At 38.4% G+C, this 18,880-nt stretch overlaps 1 protein-coding gene and 1 long non-coding RNA gene across 2 annotated transcripts; one reads left to right on the plus strand and one right to left on the minus strand.

The window, feature by feature from the left end:
• Positions 1–817: 817 nt before the first annotated feature.
• On the plus strand, positions 818–15,587 carry KCNV1 (potassium voltage-gated channel modifier subfamily V member 1). Its single transcript, XM_072603253.1, has 3 exons — positions 818–1,450; positions 6,252–6,781; positions 12,291–15,587. Exons 1-3 carry the CDS (start codon positions 969–971, stop codon positions 12,800–12,802), a joined length of 1,524 nt encoding a protein of 507 aa, XP_072459354.1. The 5' UTR covers positions 818–968; the 3' UTR covers positions 12,803–15,587.
• On the minus strand, positions 13,849–16,454 carry LOC140500594 (uncharacterized). Its single transcript, XR_011965797.1, has 2 exons — positions 16,308–16,454; positions 13,849–13,940 (listed from the first exon to the last, which is right to left on the minus strand). It is a non-coding gene; the product is annotated as an uncharacterized lncRNA (long non-coding RNA).
• Positions 16,455–18,880: the final 2,426 nt, after the last annotated feature.

Below are 18,880 nucleotides of genomic sequence, written 5' to 3' on the forward strand. Positions count from 1 at the left end.
TCAGTAACTTTTAGGAAAATGTCAAAGTGCCCAACTCTCCTATCCCCCAGTCTAAGGGGATCGTACGGATTATTCACTGGAAATCCCAAGTTACTAGCGGCTTTCCAGTTGAAAAAGAGTGCTCTCACAAAACTACTAGTATTTTGAAGCAGGGATCAAAATGCAAGAGAGGAAAAGGGATACTAGAATTGGGTTGAACAGATAATTGAATTAACCTGCTTAACAGTGTCTACCCTATCCACCGCTCTCTCCCATCCACTTTCCAGAACGTTTTTTTTTTTCTTGTTACAACCCAAAACAGAACAAACCAGCCATCTGTTAGTTGGAAAGGGCTGAAGACCCTTTCTAACCCTTTTATTTAGGGCACTGGAAGGAAAGCGAAGAGCAGTCCCACACTCCCACCTCCATCCCACCCCCACCCCTTACTTTTCCTGTATCTCTCCACCTCCAGCTTCCCTCCACCTCCAGCTTCCCTCCACCTCCCCAACCCCACCCGAGTTGTCGAGTCAATTCACACGCGTTTGTCACTCCTCTTAAAGGCAGGTCCTCCCTGGTAGGTTGGGGAGGATCAGTCACAGAAGATGGGCGTGGGAACGAAATGGACCTTGCCATTAAACGAAATCGTGATTAAAAAAAAAAAAATCTAGTCCTGGCATGCAGTCCATATTCTGACTTGCCCGATTCTCCTTTAGGTGATGCCTCCTTTCTGCCCACTCTGACTTGCTCCCTTCCTTGCTGGCATTCTTAGATCCCCTTGGTTGAGTGCAATTGTCTCCTAAGAGGGAAAGCAAGTGGAGGGGGTGGAGAGTAAAGCCGAGCCAGCAGGAAGCTGCTTGTCTCCCCTCCCAGCGGTTTCTCAAGCACCCGCTGCCAGTTTTCTCGGTGCCACCACCACCCATCCCCCGCCTCCCACCGGGGCCCTCTCTGCTCCTTAAACTCTGTCATGTCCACAGGACCAGGTGGCAAGGATGGAGGCTCCTTCCAGCTGCCGGTCCCCAGCTTCCAGGGCAGCCAATGAGACGCCGCTGAGCAGCGGCTCCCTGATCTCCTTAGACTCAAGCGTCTTCTGCAGCGAGGGAGAAGGAGAGCCCTTGGCTCTGGGGGACAGCTTCACCATCAACGTGGGCGGCAGCCGCTTCGTCCTGTCCCAGCAAGCGTTATCTTGCTTCCCGCACACGCGACTGGGCAAGCTGGCCGTGGTGGTGGCTTCCTGCCGCCACCCCGGCACCCTAGCCGCCGCCTCCAGTACCCTGGAGCTCTGTGACGATGCCAACCTGGTGGACAATGAGTACTTCTTCGATAGGAGCTCTCAAGCTTTCCGGTACATCCTACACTACTACCGCACTGGCCGGTTGCACGTCATGGAGCAGCTGTGTGCGCTCTCCTTTCTACAGGAGATCCAGTACTGGGGCATTGACGAGCTGAGCATCGACTCCTGCTGTAGAGACAGGTATCCTACAGAGAAGGGGCAAGCACCCAGCGTGGGCCTAAGGATGCCAAGAAAGGAGAGGCTAGTGGGTGGCTCACAATGTATTTAACAGTATAGCTGAGGGCATTTTGAGGAAAGAGGGTATCAGTCACGGGCAAAACGAGAACTATAGTACTTGTGGAGTCCTGCCGATTTTGTTTCTTTAAGTTTGGGAGGCAGTTTAGAGAAATGGAAGGAGGAATCGGATGAAATGAATTCGACTTGGGAGAGTGTGTGATCTTGCTCGTTATGTAATTTTTCTGGGCTTCGGTTTTCTCACCTGTAGAATGAAAGGACTGGATTTGACAGCCTCTGAGTTTCCTTCCAACTCTAGATCTAGGATCACAAGTAGAGGGCATGTATAGGTGGGAGAAAGTCGTTCAACAGGTGCTATTAATTTTGATATCTTATTTTATACTGTACTATTTTCATTAATTAAAATAGGAAATATTGATTTCGGAATTAAAAATAAAATTGAGCAACAAAAATATAATAAAATGGAAAGGACTGAATATGACAAACTTGGGGTGGGGAAACTGAGCACCAAGAGGTCATTTTAGAATGATCTGGAAGAAGATGGAAAGTCAGTTCCTAGACAATGAAAAAGCAAAGGATTTTGATGACCACTTTGCAAATAATAGCACAGAGTTTACATATTTGGGGACTTAAAAACTTCCCTCCTTTCAATCCTGTGAAAGAGGTAATAAAATTAATTATCTCCACTTTACAGATAAGTATACTAGGTAAGAGAGAAGTGACCTGTCCACAGTCATATGGCAAGTAAAGTGAAATAATAGATTTGATCCTGCCTACACACACACACACACACACACACACACACACACACACACACACACACACGATACATAATATTGTTATCCACATCTTATAGATAAGGAAAATCAACTTCAGGCTCACAAGGATAGTTTCTAACATGGTATATCAGCCTACAGCTTCTAAATGTGGAATCTGGGGACCTGGGTTCAGCACGGGTTTTAATCCAAGCTGTATAACTATGGACCAGTCATCCAAGGTTTCCAGGCCTCAGTTTCTTTCTCTTTAACATGGAGATAATACTTATACCATTTATTATGCAATGTTGTTGAGAGGAAAGTACTTTGTAATTGAAGTGGTATAAATATGTGGGTGCTTACGATTAAATTCCATTTGACAAATGTTGATTAAGCATCTACTGTTTAAAAGACATCGTTAGCCTCTGGGTATACATAAATGGATCCCACATAGATATTGCTCTGGGTATACATAAATGGAACCTACACAGATATTGCTCCAAAAGAACTAATAATCTAATGGTGGAAAGGAAAAGTACACAAATAACTATGATTCAAAGGTGATTACTGAAAACATCATACAGTGAGGAGAGGAAAACTTCAGATGGGGGAAGGGAATTAAGAAGTAAAGTATCACTTTTATCATTGAGGGATGGGGAAGTGGGCAGGGAAAGCTGTAGATTCTGGAGGACTTTGGATGCCTAGATCAGGAGATTTTACTTTATTTGGTGAGTAATGGGAAATTAGTGATGATTTTTTAGAAGAGCGACATAATCAGAACAATACATTAGGAAGATTACTAAGGTCAGAGTATGAAGGATACATTGTAGAGGCAATTGACTAGAAACTGGAAGACCAATTATTATAATCCATATTTTAGTATGGATTTCATTTTGGGGATGACATTTGTATCTATCCCCTATTCACTAATGCTGGTGCATCCACTTTAGTCCAGGTCCTTATCTCTTGTTACCTAGATGATCAAAGTGTTACAGGTTTTATACATACTAATATAATATTACATATTATATGTCACATATAATATTGTATACTAATAGATTATAATAGTCAAATAAAAGAAAAATCAGGATTGAGATAATTAAGAGTAGAGTAGAAAGGAAGGGATATGTACCAAAGTAGAATCAACAGAGTTGGGTAGTAACTATTGTGGGGTAATTGAGAGGGGAAAAGGTTGAAGTCATGAACGTGGGTAAATGGGAAGATGGTCTTATTCATGTTGCATTTTAGTAATTCAAATAATCCTTTTCTTCTAACAAACATTAGTTTGTTTCTGAATGTCTTCTTATAAGACAAAAGATTACACATACACACACATGTGCATGTATTTGTGTGTGTGTGTGTGTGTGTGTACCATGAGCCAGGCACTGAGCTAAGTGCTTGGGTTTTATAGATATAGATACATAGATATGTGTGTATGTATGTATGCATGTATGATGTGTATATATTATACTTTTAATTAAATAATCCTTGCCCTCAAAGACCTAGAGTTTGTCAGAAAGAAAACATATACACAAATAATAACTATACTACAAAATAAATACAAGATAATGTCATTGGGGCAGGAGGGATGGGAGGTACTGAAAACCAGAGAGATCAGGAAGAATTCCTTCAAGAAAGAATAGCACTTGAGCTGACCTCTGAAGGAAAGCAGAGATTCTAAGGGCAGAGGTGAGGGGGAAGTACCTTCCAGATATCAAAGATGACACCTTACTAATTCTTTTTTTCTAAGTCTGATATCTCTCCTCCACTTCATTATTAAAGACTCCCTAGTCTACAAATGGTGCTGTCATTTCCTTTCCTCTCATTCTTTTCTTAATTATGTAAGGTTCTGACCTCATCATTCAACTCAAACTGCTCTCTCCAATGATTTCTTAATTACCAAATTTAATGGCCTTTTTTCACTCTTCATCATTCTTGATCTCTCTTCCGTCTTTAACACTGTCAATCACCCTCTTCTTAATATTCTCTTCTTTCTAGGTTTTTCTGTATTCTTTCCAGACTCTGGTGCCTGAGAGTATGTTCCTTCTCAACTCAGCCTTTGCAAAGTCATCATCTAGGTTAGAACCACTAGTGGTAGGCATCCCCCAGGCCTCTATCCTGGGCCCTCTTCATCTTCTCCTTCTATACAGTTTTACTTGGTGATCTCTTCAACTCCCATGGATTGAATTATTATCTCTATGCTGATGACTCTCAGATCTATTTACTCAGACCTAATCTTTCTGATAACTTCTAATCTTAAATCTCCAACTGTCTATTAAGTATCTCCAGCTGGATGTCGCATAAATATTTTAAACCCAACACAGAAAAGTGAGCTCATTTGTTTTTGCCAAAACCCTCCCATCTTCCTAATTTAACTACTACTGTTGAGGGCACCACTATCCTCCTAGTCACCCAAGTTTACAACCTAGGTCTCATATCGTATTTCTGACACTTTCTCACTCTGCATATAGAATTTGTTTCCAAGTCATCTTTACAAAATCTCTTTTATATTACCCCTCCTCTGACACTATCACCACCCTATTACAGTCCCTCATCACCTCACATTTGAACTGCTGCAGTACACTTTGGGGTTGACCTCCCTACCTTAAGTTTCTCTCTGATCACATCAGAGCATCTTCCACTGAGCTAGCAAGACATTTTTTTTTTGATACAGGCCGGACCATACATTCTACTCATTATTCATTAAACTAAGGTGGCACCTTATTACCTCCAGAATCAAGTATATTATTTGTCTTTTAAAACCCTTTATATCCTGGACTCTTTATATTTTCATGTACTCCATGATCCATTGACTCTCGTTTGTCAATTTTTGTACAAGATACTTGATCTCATGACTCCATCTGTGTATTTTCACTGGTTGTCACCCATGCCTGGAATTCTCTCCCTCCTCACCTCCACCTTCTGGTTTTCTTGGCTTCCTTTAAGTCTCAGTTAAAAATCTCACATTCTAAAAGAAATCTTTTCAGGTCTTCCTTAATGTTAGTACCTTCTCTCAGAAATTATTTCCAAATTATCATATATGCACATGCGTATTCTATAGATACACACATATGTATTTCTATACACATATGTGTACATATGTATACATGTATAGATGTGTGTATATACAACCAACGTCTATCACATGGTAGATTGCTTAGTAATTATTTGCTGCATTGACTAGATCAGAAGTGCCAACACATGACTCTCAGACCCCAACCAGAATAAAATATTGAGAAATATTCAATAAAATGAAAAATACAATAAAATGTAGATTAAATTACATTTTAAAACTAAATCAATGTGTAGCCCACAGAGACCTTTACGTATAGATTAATGGCCCTCATTTCTATTTAAGTTTACAGCATTGAATTAGGTGCTCACCAAGGTCCCTTCCAACTTTCAACTTCACAGTCAAGTGCAATGAAGTCAATGTAGCAATGAAGTAAAATGAAATCTCATGTTCTTTGTTCTGTCCTTATCCTCCTTGACTTCTCTGCAGCATTTGACACTATTGACTGCATCTTCTTTATTGGTACTCTTTTCCTTAGGCTTACATTATACTGCACTCCATTGGTTCCTCTTTCTGATTGCTTCTTTTCTTTCTCTTTTGTTTCAACCTTATCCTTCTCCCACTTTTTCATATAGATATCCCCTCAAGTTATGACCTTATACCCATTCTTTCTATGTATTCTCTCCCCTATTTGTATCATCCACTCCCATGATATCAGTGATCACTTCTATGAAAATAACCCCCATTTTTATATTTCCACCCTCACCCCTCTTCTCTAGAGTTCTATATTTCTGATTGCCAATTGAATATATTTGCTCAAAGCTACCAAATGGTGGAACTGAGATTCAGGATTTCCCAGGGCAGGTCCAAATAACCTTTCCACCACTATGGTTTTTGAACAGACTTTCAAAGGTGCCATTAGTACTAAGGCCATCATTTTTAATAAAAGTTCTAATGATCATATTATTCTTTTGGAAAGGTACTTGAAAAGGAAGGAGTTAAGTGAGACCTTAGACTTCAAGGATGATACTGAGGACCAGGAGAGTCAACAAGAGAGTGACCAGGACTTTTCTCAAGGGTTCTGCCCTACTACCCGACAGAAGCTCTGGGACATTCTGGAAAAACCGGGATCTTCCACAGCTGCCAGGATCTTTGGAATCATCTCCATCATCTTTGTGGTAGTGTCCATTGCCAACATGGCCCTGATGTCATCTGAGCCAAGTTGGCTGGACATGCAGCTATTGGAGGCCCTGGAGTACCTGTGCATTACTTGGTTCACAGCAGAGTTTGCCCTCCGCTTACTCTGTGTGAGGAATAGGTGTGGTTTCTTAAGGAAGGTGGCAAACATCATTGACCTCCTGGCCATCCTTCCCTTCTATATCACTCTGTTGGTGGAGAGTCTGAGTGAAAGTGAGACCACACAGGAGCTGGAAAATGTGGGGCGCATCGTGCAAGTTTTGAGGCTGCTCAGAGCTCTGCGTATGCTAAAACTGGGCAGACATTCAACAGGTATTCATACTTCGTTGATGCTTTTTAAAACTATCATTGGTTTTAAGTGCTTGAAACAATCATAAAGATGAAAAAGAAATTGTATTATGTATCTGAGCAAAATATGTAACATTTCAGTGGACGTACGTTTCCCTCTTTCCTAAGCCCTAATGTAGTGATAGGTGTCATATTTGATCAATCAACAAGCATTTATTAAGTATCTATTTTGTGCAAGGCCCTCTGTTAGGCCCTGGAGTATAAATGCAAAAATGAAACAACCTTGTTCCTCCCTTACCCTGACAGAGCTTACGTTACACAAGGGAAAGAAACATATACAACATCTGCCAATCAAAAATCATTTACTAATGACATGCTATGTGATAAGTATCATGCCAGGCATAGGATTAAATGAAGACAAGGATGAATATGAAACAGTTGTTTAATCCAAGGAATTTTTACTCTATGAGGAGAAACATCATGAAAATGTAAAAAAATATGCAAAGTAGATATTAAAGTTATTCTTTGTTGGGGAGGCATTATTATATGGGAGGATTAGGAAAGGTCTAACATAGAAGGTAACACTTAAATTGAAGTTTTTAGTTGAAGAATTACGTTTAAAGGACTTGTAAGAGGCAGAGATAAATAATGCAAGCACGTAAACGTAGTACAGTTTTCAAGGGCGTACATAAACAAAGTTGAGAATGTAACCATCCACCTCTCTCATTTGCTCATCATAACTTTGGGAAATGCCTTTGTCATTTGTCATCAGTTTATAAAAATAATAGATATGCTTATGGACATATAAGGATGTATAAGCAAATTCTCTACTTTGGGCTCAACAGGGAGCTAGCTAGCAAAATAGTCTTCTGGGCACAGAAGACAAAGAAACTTGTGATGACTCTCCCCCCTTGACAGCCCACCCAGTTTGGGTATAAAGTGGTACGGTCACTTCCTACGATACTTTCTGTAGAGAGAAAAGGAGTATCCTGCTTAGAAGTAAAGCTGTTCATTTAGCCCATCTACAAGAACAACCAGTTACCTACAAACCACCCTCTAACCAGAATATGTACCATATAATGACCCTTTCAGGGTTTCACAGACATATTGAAATTTTCTCCATTGGGGAGAGGGAAAAATTAGGCAATAGAAAGGGGGAAGTAAGAGGGAAAAATTAGGGATTGGGTAGGAAGAGATTATTTCCTGGACTATATTGGCCAAACTGTATAATTTTGTCTGTATCTCAAGGGATCTAGGGAGTTGGGGCAGATGAACTGGCCCAAAGTGGATTGATTTGGACTATTTCTGACTGATTCATTATTGTTGTTTTCTTGCTGTAGTATTTTCCCAGTTTCACATAACATAGCTTTGATAATGGGGTTCCCAACAACTTTAAAACCTCTAGTCTTTGTTTTTTGACATATATAATGGGATGCTTTCTTAGTGTATTTATAAACTCTTCAGGGTTTTGATTTAAAACACAGTGAAGACGATATTTTTCTCAAAAAAAAAAAAAAGAAGGGAGAAAAAGGAAACAATAGTAATTTCCACTCTGCCAGGTGTCTACAAAAGATTTCCAGTTTCTTAGAAAAGCATCATCTCCATAGATAGGTTAAGTACAAGAGCATAACTTCATGCTTAGATATAAGATGGATTCATCAGCTTCATGAAGATTGACATTGTTGTACAATAAAATTGTTTAGTAGAGATAAAAGACAAATCCTTTCCCCCTCTGCCTCCCTCCCGACACAGGCATTAATTATCAAAATAAAGTAAGATATTTTATTCTAGCTATGTAGATTATTAATTTGGAAAATTATTACAACACTTTAACCAAAAATGAAATACAGTCATGCAGAGGAGAAAAATCACTGGGTTAGGAGTTAGAAAACTTGAACTTGAGTCCCTACTCTCTCATTAACATTGTGTGTGATCTTGCAAAATTCACTTGACTTCTCTTGGCTGAAGTTTCCTCCTCTATAAAAGGAGAGGAGTTGCCCTGGATAATTTCTAAAGCCCCTACTAGGTCTGATGTCCATGAAAAAAATGACGTTACTACAGTAATAACTGTGAAGAATAGGTCTAGAAAAATAACAATATTTCCCATCTGACTATATCTCTGTAAGCTGCTTAGAAGATCTTCTAAAATTGTTAAGCCTCAAATATATTATTCATTGGTCTCTAACAATAAATAGCTTCTTAATAACTCATGTACATCTGGGGAAGCTGAATATCAGAATCTAGAGTAATGAAAGTACAAGTAACACGAATTAATTTCAAATAGCCTTTGGTGAGTCGAATCAGGGTCAATTAGACTTAACTCTGGCCTTATGTTGTAATGTGTATCTTGATATAAAAATGTCATCATGCTTTCAGAAGATCCCCATTCCCCAACTCCCATATATAAGGGGGGGTTCCCTGATAAAACATTGACATTCTTCTCACTGTAAGTGATTTATTTGGAGACTTAAGCCTTCTACAGATTGGATCATCCCTTCTTTGATTCTTACAAGGATCCTGTGAAATCATCAAAATCAGGTTATTTCTTCCTCAAACAAGTATAATGAATGGGAAAGTTCAGCCCTGCAGTGATCCAGCTCTCTGAATAATTGCTAGCATTTATATAGTGTTTTTGAATGTTTGCAGAGCACTTTACATGTGTTATCATACACATATCATAACAATCCTGTAAGGTAGGTGTTATTTTTATCCCCATTTAACAGATGAGAAAATTAAGAATAAGAGCAGTTAAGTGATTTCTCCAGGGTCACACAGCTAATAAATGGCTGAGGTAGAATTTGAATATCTCCCTGATTTCAGGTCCAGTCATCTAAACACTGTGTAAACCATGGGTAAATTACATAACATGAGGGGCCCCAGGAGACTTTCTTTACTGTCTCCTTAGAAAAGAAAAAAAAGGTTGCTCATTGTTGCAGGGGTGGAAATGGAATTGAGTGAGATCTAAAAAAGCAAGTACTCCATCTAAAACCTTAAAGAGGTGTTTTTTGGTAGAACTGAAATTATAGATAAATGATCAACCAGTGTCATAGAAGATCCCTAATACACAGTATTGTAAAAGTAAAGGCAAGGCAACCTGTCAGTAAAAATCATTTCCTAAGGATATACCCCATATACCATTGTGAGATGCAACACAATTAAATGACAGATATTCCAGGCTTCAGAAGACTATGATATAACTGGGAATACAGAAAACTGACATGTAAACAACTGAATACAATTGTAAAGGGGAGAATGTACAGATAGGTATAAGAACAGTAATAATAGGCATTATTATTATTACTACTAAAACTGGGCATGTTTAGACTGTAGAAAACAAGACTCATCTATCCTCAAGTATTTGAAAAGTTATCACAGAGAAGAGGGAAGAGGCTTGATCTTTTCAACCTTACAAGGTAGTAATTATATAAGTTTTATAAAAAGGCCAGTTTAGGCTAGATGTCGGGAACAACTTCCTAACAATTAGAGCTAATTAAAAATGGAGTAAGCTGACTCAGCAAGTGGTTGCTTCCACTTCATTGAAGTCTTTAAGGTAAGGCTAGATGAATATTTTGTATTTCATGAATTGTCTGGTTTCTCCACTAATATGGCAATTTTTAAGAAGCAGGAGTTCCTATTTACTGGAACTTGGAATTCGATACAGGCATTCCAAGTGGAGATGCCAAACTTAGTCCCAGTCTTGGTCAGTAACTCATGGACTAAACGAGGGGGAGGAATTTCCTGATGTTAGGGCACAAGGTTAAGACCCATAGCCCTGGTGTTCATGTCCTGAATGATTGACACTTACCACATCAGGCATTCAGGTAAATAGCTGAAGTCAAGGGAAAGAAGTTAGGTGACATGGGATAACAGCTCAATAGAGCTCTAGGTGAAGGGCAGAATTTCCACTATCACATGTCAAAAGAGCACATGACCCTGAACACAAAGGTATGAGCTTTTGATTGGAGGGAGACTATAGTGGGATTTTAGTGTTTTACTATAGGTAGGAGTCAAGTTCTATCAAGGATAATATGCTAGGATGTAAGTTCCTGTGGCCGGTTCCTGGGTTGGTTGGACTTGGCATTTCCTAAGGGGACTTAGTGGCTGGGACATTCTTCCCTACCCATTTTATTGGCCCTCTCTCAGGTGAATGGAGCACCTTCACCTTGCTGGTCACCAGGGAGGCTTATCATAGCTCCCCAAAGAGTATTCTAAAGAGTGACACTGGCTGTAGAAACAGGCAGGCCATCAACTAGGTAAAAGAGGAAGTACAAGTGGGTCCGAGAGTCATGCTTATCTTTGGATGCACACACTATTCATAGTCTGCTAGTGTCAAAAGATCCCATAAGCATGCATACATTACAGTATGTTTTTAGTGTGGATTCCTTCATGTATGGGTTGAACTAGCTAACCATTGAAATTCCCTCAAGTTCTAAAAATTCTGTTTCTAAAATAACATCTATTAAATGGAACATCTAAATTCTGAAGAGGCATCAATTGGAACTTCCTTTCCATTTCAGGGAATCCTTAGGCATAATGAAGAAGCCTATACAGTGCTGTAGGTTAAATGAGAAAATGTATCTAAAGTACTCTGCAAAACCTTAAGGTGCCTTATAAATGTGATTGTTATTGTTGTTTTTATTTTTATATGAGATACTCAACTGGGATAGGGAGTCTTTCTGACAGAAATGAGGAAATCTTTGGAGTTATCACTTCAAGAGTTATTGATCTGGATACACTTCTAGGTTTTGATGATATTGATTTTTTTTTGTTGTTATTGTTTAAATCTGTGAGTTCATCAGGGCAGAAAACTCTCAGAGTAGAGATTTCCAATGACAAATGCAGCTCTAAAACTCATTTTCAGCTTCTAGTCTTAGGTAGTCTCCTAGGGCTCCTCTGATGCTAAGTAATTTACCCATGGCTTATACAGCTTTTCAGCACGTCTTCCTTCTAAATCCAGTCCTCCAACCACTGTCTTCTATGTCAGTGGTCTCTAACTCTTCATGTAAACTGGGTCACATGTGTCAATTATCCCCAAGTGGTTCTGTCTTCTTCACTTAACACCAAAATATGTGCATCTTTATGCCTTTTGGATCACAAAAGAAGTCAAAAGTAGACTTTCAGTTCAGAGGTTTTTCATTTGTGTGTGACTCTTCATGACCCCAAAAGGGATTTTCTTGGCAAAGATACTGGAGTGGTTTGTCATTTTCTTTTCCACCTCATTTTAAAGACGAAAAAATTGAAACAAATAAGGTTTAGTGACTTGCCCAAGGTCACACAAGTAAATGTCTGAGGTCAGATTTGAACTCAGGAAAATGAATCTTCTGCCTCCAGGCCCAATAGTCTTTCTACTGTGCCACCTAGCCTAAGGTGGGTAGGTATAAATACAAGCAAAAATGATGAGAAGATCAAAAGTATATTGAGGAGGGGAGAAGGAGAAGCTAACAGCTAGGATTCAAACTACAAGTGTGTTCATAGTTCATAGATTAGGAGAATTAAATGGAGCAAATGACTGACAACTTTTCTCATGTTCCAGGTTTGCGGTCACTAGGAATGACACTCACTCAGTGTTATGAAGAGGTTGGCCTGCTGCTCCTATTTCTCTCTGTGGGTATTTCAATATTTTCAACTGTGGAATATTTTGCTGAGCAAAGCATGCCAGGCACAACCTTCACGAGTGTGCCTTGTGCGTGGTGGTGGGCAACAACATCCATGACTACGGTGGGTTATGGTGACATTAGGCCAGACACCACCACAGGTAAAATTGTGGCCTTTGTGTGTATACTATCAGGGATACTCGTTTTGGCCTTGCCTATTGCTATTATCAATGACCGCTTTTCTGCCTGCTATTTCACTCTGAAGCTGAAGGAAGCAGCTATTCGACAGCGTGAAGCCTTGAAGAAATTGACAAAAAATATAGCCACTGACTCCTATATCAGTGTTAACTTGAGAGATGTTTATGCCCGCAGTATCATGGAAATGCTCCGATTGAAAGGCAGAGAAAGAGCAAGTACTAGAAGCAGTGGGGGAGATGACTTCTGGTTTTAAATCCACTTCCAGTGTATTTTTAAAAAGCTTGTATGTAATTGGCAAGGTTAATGAAATATTGATGTATGTGTCTGCTAATGTTAAGATGATTATCTTGTAGGATTTGCTATTTTAATTTTTTCAACTTGTTTCCTTGGTGTATCAGAATATTTTATATCCCCAAAGGCTGAAAATATTCAGGGTAACACTAAAGATATTTTTCATTTTTGAATTACAAAACAGCCAAAGCAATTAATACATCAAAATGAAACCATTCCAATGACAAACATATGGCATATTTCTAATGTGCAGTGACAAAATTATGACATGGAGATCATTAGAGAAGTGATTATGCCTTCAAGCTCAATTTGTAAAGGAAAGGTCTCTAAGAAAAAATTTCAGGACACAAAAAGATGGGTAAAAGTTTACATCCATGTAGATTACTTTTTTTCTACTCAATTACATTACCCTATGAAAGAAATTACTTTGTTAATTAGTAAGTGACTGTTGCTAATATGATCACACTCATGGACTCAATTTCTGAATGGGCCAATTAGCTTTGAACTAAGAAAATGTTGGTTTTCTTTTTGCAGATTGATCCTCCATTCTCATAAAATGCCCTGATTAAATAATTAGGATGGGTAACAAATGAGATGGGCAAGTGACTCTGCATGGTACCGTAACGTTATCATCTTTCTTGAGGGTTGGAGATGGGGGAGAGGGACAATGACATAGGAACAGTTCTGTGGAATGCAGACCACTTACAATACTATATTAGGGTTCAGTTGACAGCTTTTCAACCATAAAAAATGTAATACTTTCATCCTGGACAATTGGCACAGTAACTCTGTGGGTTCACTAGAGGATAATATAATTACTAAGGCAGTTTACTTGATAGCATCTCAGATAGAATTTGTACTCTAGGAGAGTCTGGTTGACTATGGATGTCTTTGATTTCTTTGATTCAATGAATATTTGAGGATTACATTATGAACCAATTACAAATTCAGAATTTTAATTATTAAATGACCTTATTTCAGTCAATGAAAAGGATATATTTGATTAACTCAGTAGACACAGTAGTCATTTATTTATTCAATTATATTCTGTACATTTCTCTCGTTGTCCAGTAAATTTTCAATTGAAGTTCTGAGGATGACTGAAAGGAAAGAAAAATCAATTATCCATCTTGAGAATTAACAGCATTTGGTCTGTCTTATTATAGCATTAATGTCCAACACTATCAAGTTTACAGGCAGAAGAATCAATAAAATAAAATCCATTGTCATAGGGATAGGGATGGGCCTATCATTCCATCAACATAGAGAACTCCCAGGAGAAGAAGCTCCCTGTACCACTGCAGTCATCACCTTCTCTGCAATTTATTATAGTCTTAGTTGCCTAGAACACTGAGAGATTGAGTTATTTTCTCTGAGTCACAAAAGCAATATGGTTTGAGACAGGACATAAACCTAGACCAGCTCTCTTACCAAAATGCCACCCTGAGGTAAAAGAGATCTATGAAGATTTCATCTAAGTGCCATATCCATTTATTAATCCTGAATCCATGGAATAAATTCTAACCTAGGAAGAACTTATGCTTACTTCTTAAAAACAACATTAACTTCTAGAGATCTGGTGCCATGATAAATTATTATTTTTCCCCTAGAAAATAAATTAGGCTTTAAATTCATAATTTTTAAGTAATAATTGTTTTAGACTAGCAAGGAGAATTTATAATAGGAATGACACATTTTTCATATTTATCCTAGTTTTCTGACCTATTTTTTCTACATCCAAACCTTTTATATTCAGGATTTGTGTTTGTATAATATGGACAAAAGCTAAAACTAATCACAACAGAGAGGGAGCCAGTGTCATATTCAGAGCATAGACATAACAATGAGAAAGTCTAGATACCATATTTTGAAGCTTTAACAAGGTATTCTACATCTCTAATCAGATGATTCTCAGATTTATTTATCCACCCTTAACCAGTTAAAGAAAAGAAAAATAAAATTATTTCTCTTGACCTTCAGTCTTGCATCTCCAAATGACTCTTGGACATCTCAAACATGAAGTCCCACCTACCTCATACTCAGCATGTCCAAAACTGAATTATCTTCCCTCCCCCAATACCAGTCCCCTTCCTTACTCTTCCCTTTTCTCATCTGACACTTTCACTACACTGATGCAAGCCCTCATCATTTTACATCTGGACTATTGCAATAGCCTTGTGGTTGGTCTCACAGCCTCTCCCCATCCCAGTCCATCCTCCACTCAGCTGTGCAATTGATCTCTCTAAAGTGCAGATCTGACCACATCACGCCTTCTATTCAAATACTTGCAGTGGTTCCCTATTGCTTGCAGGATTAAATATAAAATCTTCTCTTTGGCTTTTAAAACCCCTCATAACCTGGCCCCTTTTTACCTTTCAAGTTTTCTTACACCTTATTTCCCTCCATGCCCTTAGGGATACAGTGAATTTGGCTTCCTTGATCTTCCTCATGCAAGCCATTCGATCTTCTGACTCCATGCATCACCACTGGCTGATCCACATATCTAAAATTCTCTCTCCTCATCTCTTCCTCTTGCCTTCTCTGGCTTCCTTCCAGTTTCAACTAAAATTTCACTTTCTGTAGCCTTCCCCGGTCCCCCTTAATGCTAATGTGATCTTCCTGATTATCTCCAATTTATCTTGTATATATCTCGTTGGCACATATTAGGTTGCATGTCATCTCCCCCATTAGACTTCGTGTTCCTTGAGAGCAGAAATTCTTTCTTTGAATCCCTAGCCCTTAATACAGTGGCCAGCACATAATAGATGTTTAATAAAGTTTTCTTGACCACTCTGTCAATAAACTATTCACTTTTAATTCATTTAGATAAGCATTTACTAAATGTTGTTATGTGCACGGCACTGGTGAGATGAAGGGAGAAATAAAAGTGTCTTCCCTGAAGGGCAACATATATGTATACATAATTATATGCACACATATACTTGTCTGTATTCATGATGTTTCCCAACAGTAAAATATAAGTTTCTTGAGGACAGAAACTGTTTTGTTTCTGTATATCACCTCCTAAACTATATAGCTACATTCATACACACACACACACACACACACACACACACACACACACACACACACACATTTTATATACCCATGCTTTCTTTAAAGATATACATAATTAAGGACATCAGGAAGTAGGAGCTGATACTTTTGCTTTTTTTTTTAAAGAAAGCTGGGGATTCTGGGAGGTAGGATGAGGAGAAAGTGTATGTAAACCAGTCTACAAAATAGGCTGGATCCAGGTTGTATGTGGCTATTATTGCCATAAGGGGAGGGGTTATATTTTATCCTAGAGACAACAGGGAACCACTGAAATATCTTTTGTATCCTAATATAACAAAATTTGCAAACTCTTTTCAAATTACTTAATTTTCTGAATTACTCTTCAATAAATTTATTACCCTACAAAATGCATCCATTAATATGATTCTGAAATGATAGTTCAGATATACCTTTAATATCTCTTTTTTAATTCTGAATCCGATCCATGAAAATATTGGCTATTTATGCTCCTGGGGAGGGCTGGGTATGTAGTATATCATCTTGTGTATTGCTCTGCCTACTCCTCCCCTTAAAATGTCCATTTTATGACCAAATTTATGCCTAGAGAAAGAATACAAGACAGAGATAGTTTTAAACATGGGTGTGTATTCAGTGTCTGGGGCAGCTAGATGGCGCAGTGGGTAGAATGCTAGGCCTAGAGTCAGGAAGACTCATATTCCTGAGTTTAAATCTGGCTTCAGACACTTACTAGCTTTGTAATCCTGCACAAGTCACTTAACCTTGTTTGCCTCAGTTCCTCATCTGTAAAATGAGCTGGAGAAGGAAATGGCAAACCATTGTAATATTTTTGCCAAGAAAAACCCCAGATAATGTCATGAAGAGCTGGACAGACAGAAAGGAAGGAATAATGACCACAACAACATGTGATGATTTAAAATTTCTAAGAGACAGAGTTTCTGGGTAATTATGATCAATTTTATTGACTTCATCTAGAAAGCAGTCAACAAAACAAGCTCGTTGTCTCCTCCATAAGCAAAGAGAGTCTGTTGAACTTTCAATATTTATAAAGTTGTTGAAAAGGGTGTGCATCTGAGGGTGGAAATCAACTCTGATTGGTTAACAAGTTAACAATGAGAAAATGAATATTACAATGAGAAATGGGCTTATTCCAACAAGGTACATGACACTGAGCACCCAGTCTTGGTCAAAGAGATTTATTAACATCCATTTCAGTGTCCATCAAAAGGGAGAATTCACATTTTCCCCAGATATGTCTGAGTAAATATAATGAGCAGGAATCCCCCTATTCACCTAAATTTAGAATTTCTTTATTGTCTTTGATTAGATCTTAGTTTTCTTAACTTGAGTAAGTCTTTGAGCAAGATTTCCCACATAGGTTGATTTCTGCATGAGGAAGTAGAAAAGAGGAAAAACCTTGGTCCTAACTCAATAATTAGTTATTAAATACAAGAAAGAAATAATCAGTTTTCTCACAAAGCAATTGTGTCCACTGCCAGACCTCCTTTGAGGGATGTGTCCTTGAATGAATATGGAACATATCATACCATGGGGCTCTGGGCTCACACTTATGAGTCAAGAGCAGTCTTGACTTGCCACCCTCTAATTAGTTTGTGATTCCTCTGCCCCTCCAGCCTTTGTATGATGGAAGATCCCTTTGCTTGCGTGACTCAGTTGTTTGTTGCCCCCTGGGACTTCCATTTTTAAGAATAGACCAGCCCTGTTCACTCTTATTCCTCTCTGCCCTGCTCTTACTCCTGACTCTTTCTCTGCCAGCTTTCTCACACTAGAAGTTGCCTTGCAACTATGCTTTTCAAGGTCCCCATTTTTCCCTACTTTTCTATTCCTTTTTATATGCATCTTTCCTTCTATAGTTATAAGTACTCCAAGGGCAGGAATTGTCTTTCTTTTGATTCTATTTGTATCCCCAGTGTATATAGTACCTGGCACAAAGTTAGAGTTTAATAAATACTTGTTGACTTTAAAAAGAAGCCAAAGGCATCATATCCTAGACCCAAGAAATCTAGCTAACCCCTGACTCAATGAAATGAACATAAACACTTAAAGATGTGGTTTTTTCATTGCCAAAGCAAAAGGAAGTATTTGCAAGAATATTCTGCATTTATGCAAATATTCTACTGAGTGTGTGTCTGGGGGGGTCATATTGCTGACTATTTTTCAAAAAAAGTATTGTTTTCTGACAAGGTTCACATCAGCAGTATTTATGCTAATTAGTAAAATTGCTAAATTTAGACTTTCAGCATGAAAAATGCTAAATATTCTGTACCTTCATATTCACAGATTATTCCCTAGGAGGGGAAGTAATCTGTAACTTATCTAGGACATGGCTTTTGGCCAGTTACCACAACCTAGTTTAGGTTCCATTTTCAGAATTGTTTCCCATTGGCCTCAGAGAGTTAAAAGTCCTTTTTAGCTTGTCTGTGTGTTAACCTCAGGGAATAATTCTGATGACTGCAAAAAAGCTACTTCATCATTATAGTGTATTCATGCAAATTCAAATAAGCTGTCTGGGAGTGATCTGAAAGGATTTTCTTATGTCTCTTCCCAAGATCTGCTTAAACATTTTTTCTTACATGATGTGGATCCTAGCATTGATTTTTTTTAAAAATTTCTGATAAGTATAAGTAGCAGTATAATAATCAGGTCACGTTTCAAACTTGGCCAAGACTGTGACCTAGCGCAGATATTTGGCAATGGAAAGTATCATCTGGGAGACACTTGATTGCTTAATCACAGTTTCTAATCCACAGAGCTACAAGTATTTATGAAGAGCCATATTGTACTGAAGATTCATGAAATATTTTTCAAAAAGTATATGAAATTATCCCTGATCTTAAGGAGTTTTAAAATCGTCTAAAATCAAGAAGAAAAAACTATTACACAAATAAGAAGAAAACAGACATTGTGAGCAAAACCCTGGCCTCAAAGTCTAGATTCAAGTTCTATCTTAGATACATTTAGGCCATGTGAACTTAAGAAAGTT

Source organism: Notamacropus eugenii, chromosome 4 (assembly GCF_028372415.1).
Source record: "Notamacropus eugenii isolate mMacEug1 chromosome 4, mMacEug1.pri_v2, whole genome shotgun sequence".
Taxonomy (NCBI): Eukaryota; Metazoa; Chordata; class Mammalia; order Diprotodontia; family Macropodidae; genus Notamacropus; species Notamacropus eugenii.

Coding starts and splice junctions, on each gene's coding strand:
- KCNV1 (XM_072603253.1), top strand. CDS start 969: ATGGAGGCTCCTTCCAGCTGCCGGTCCCCAGCTTCCAGGGCAGCCAAT. Junction 1,451..6,251: donor GACTCCTGCTGTAGAGACAG/GTATCCTACAGA, acceptor TCTTTTGGAAAG/GTACTTGAAAAGGAAGGAGT. Junction 6,782..12,290: donor ACTGGGCAGACATTCAACAG/GTATTCATACTT, acceptor CTCATGTTCCAG/GTTTGCGGTCACTAGGAATG.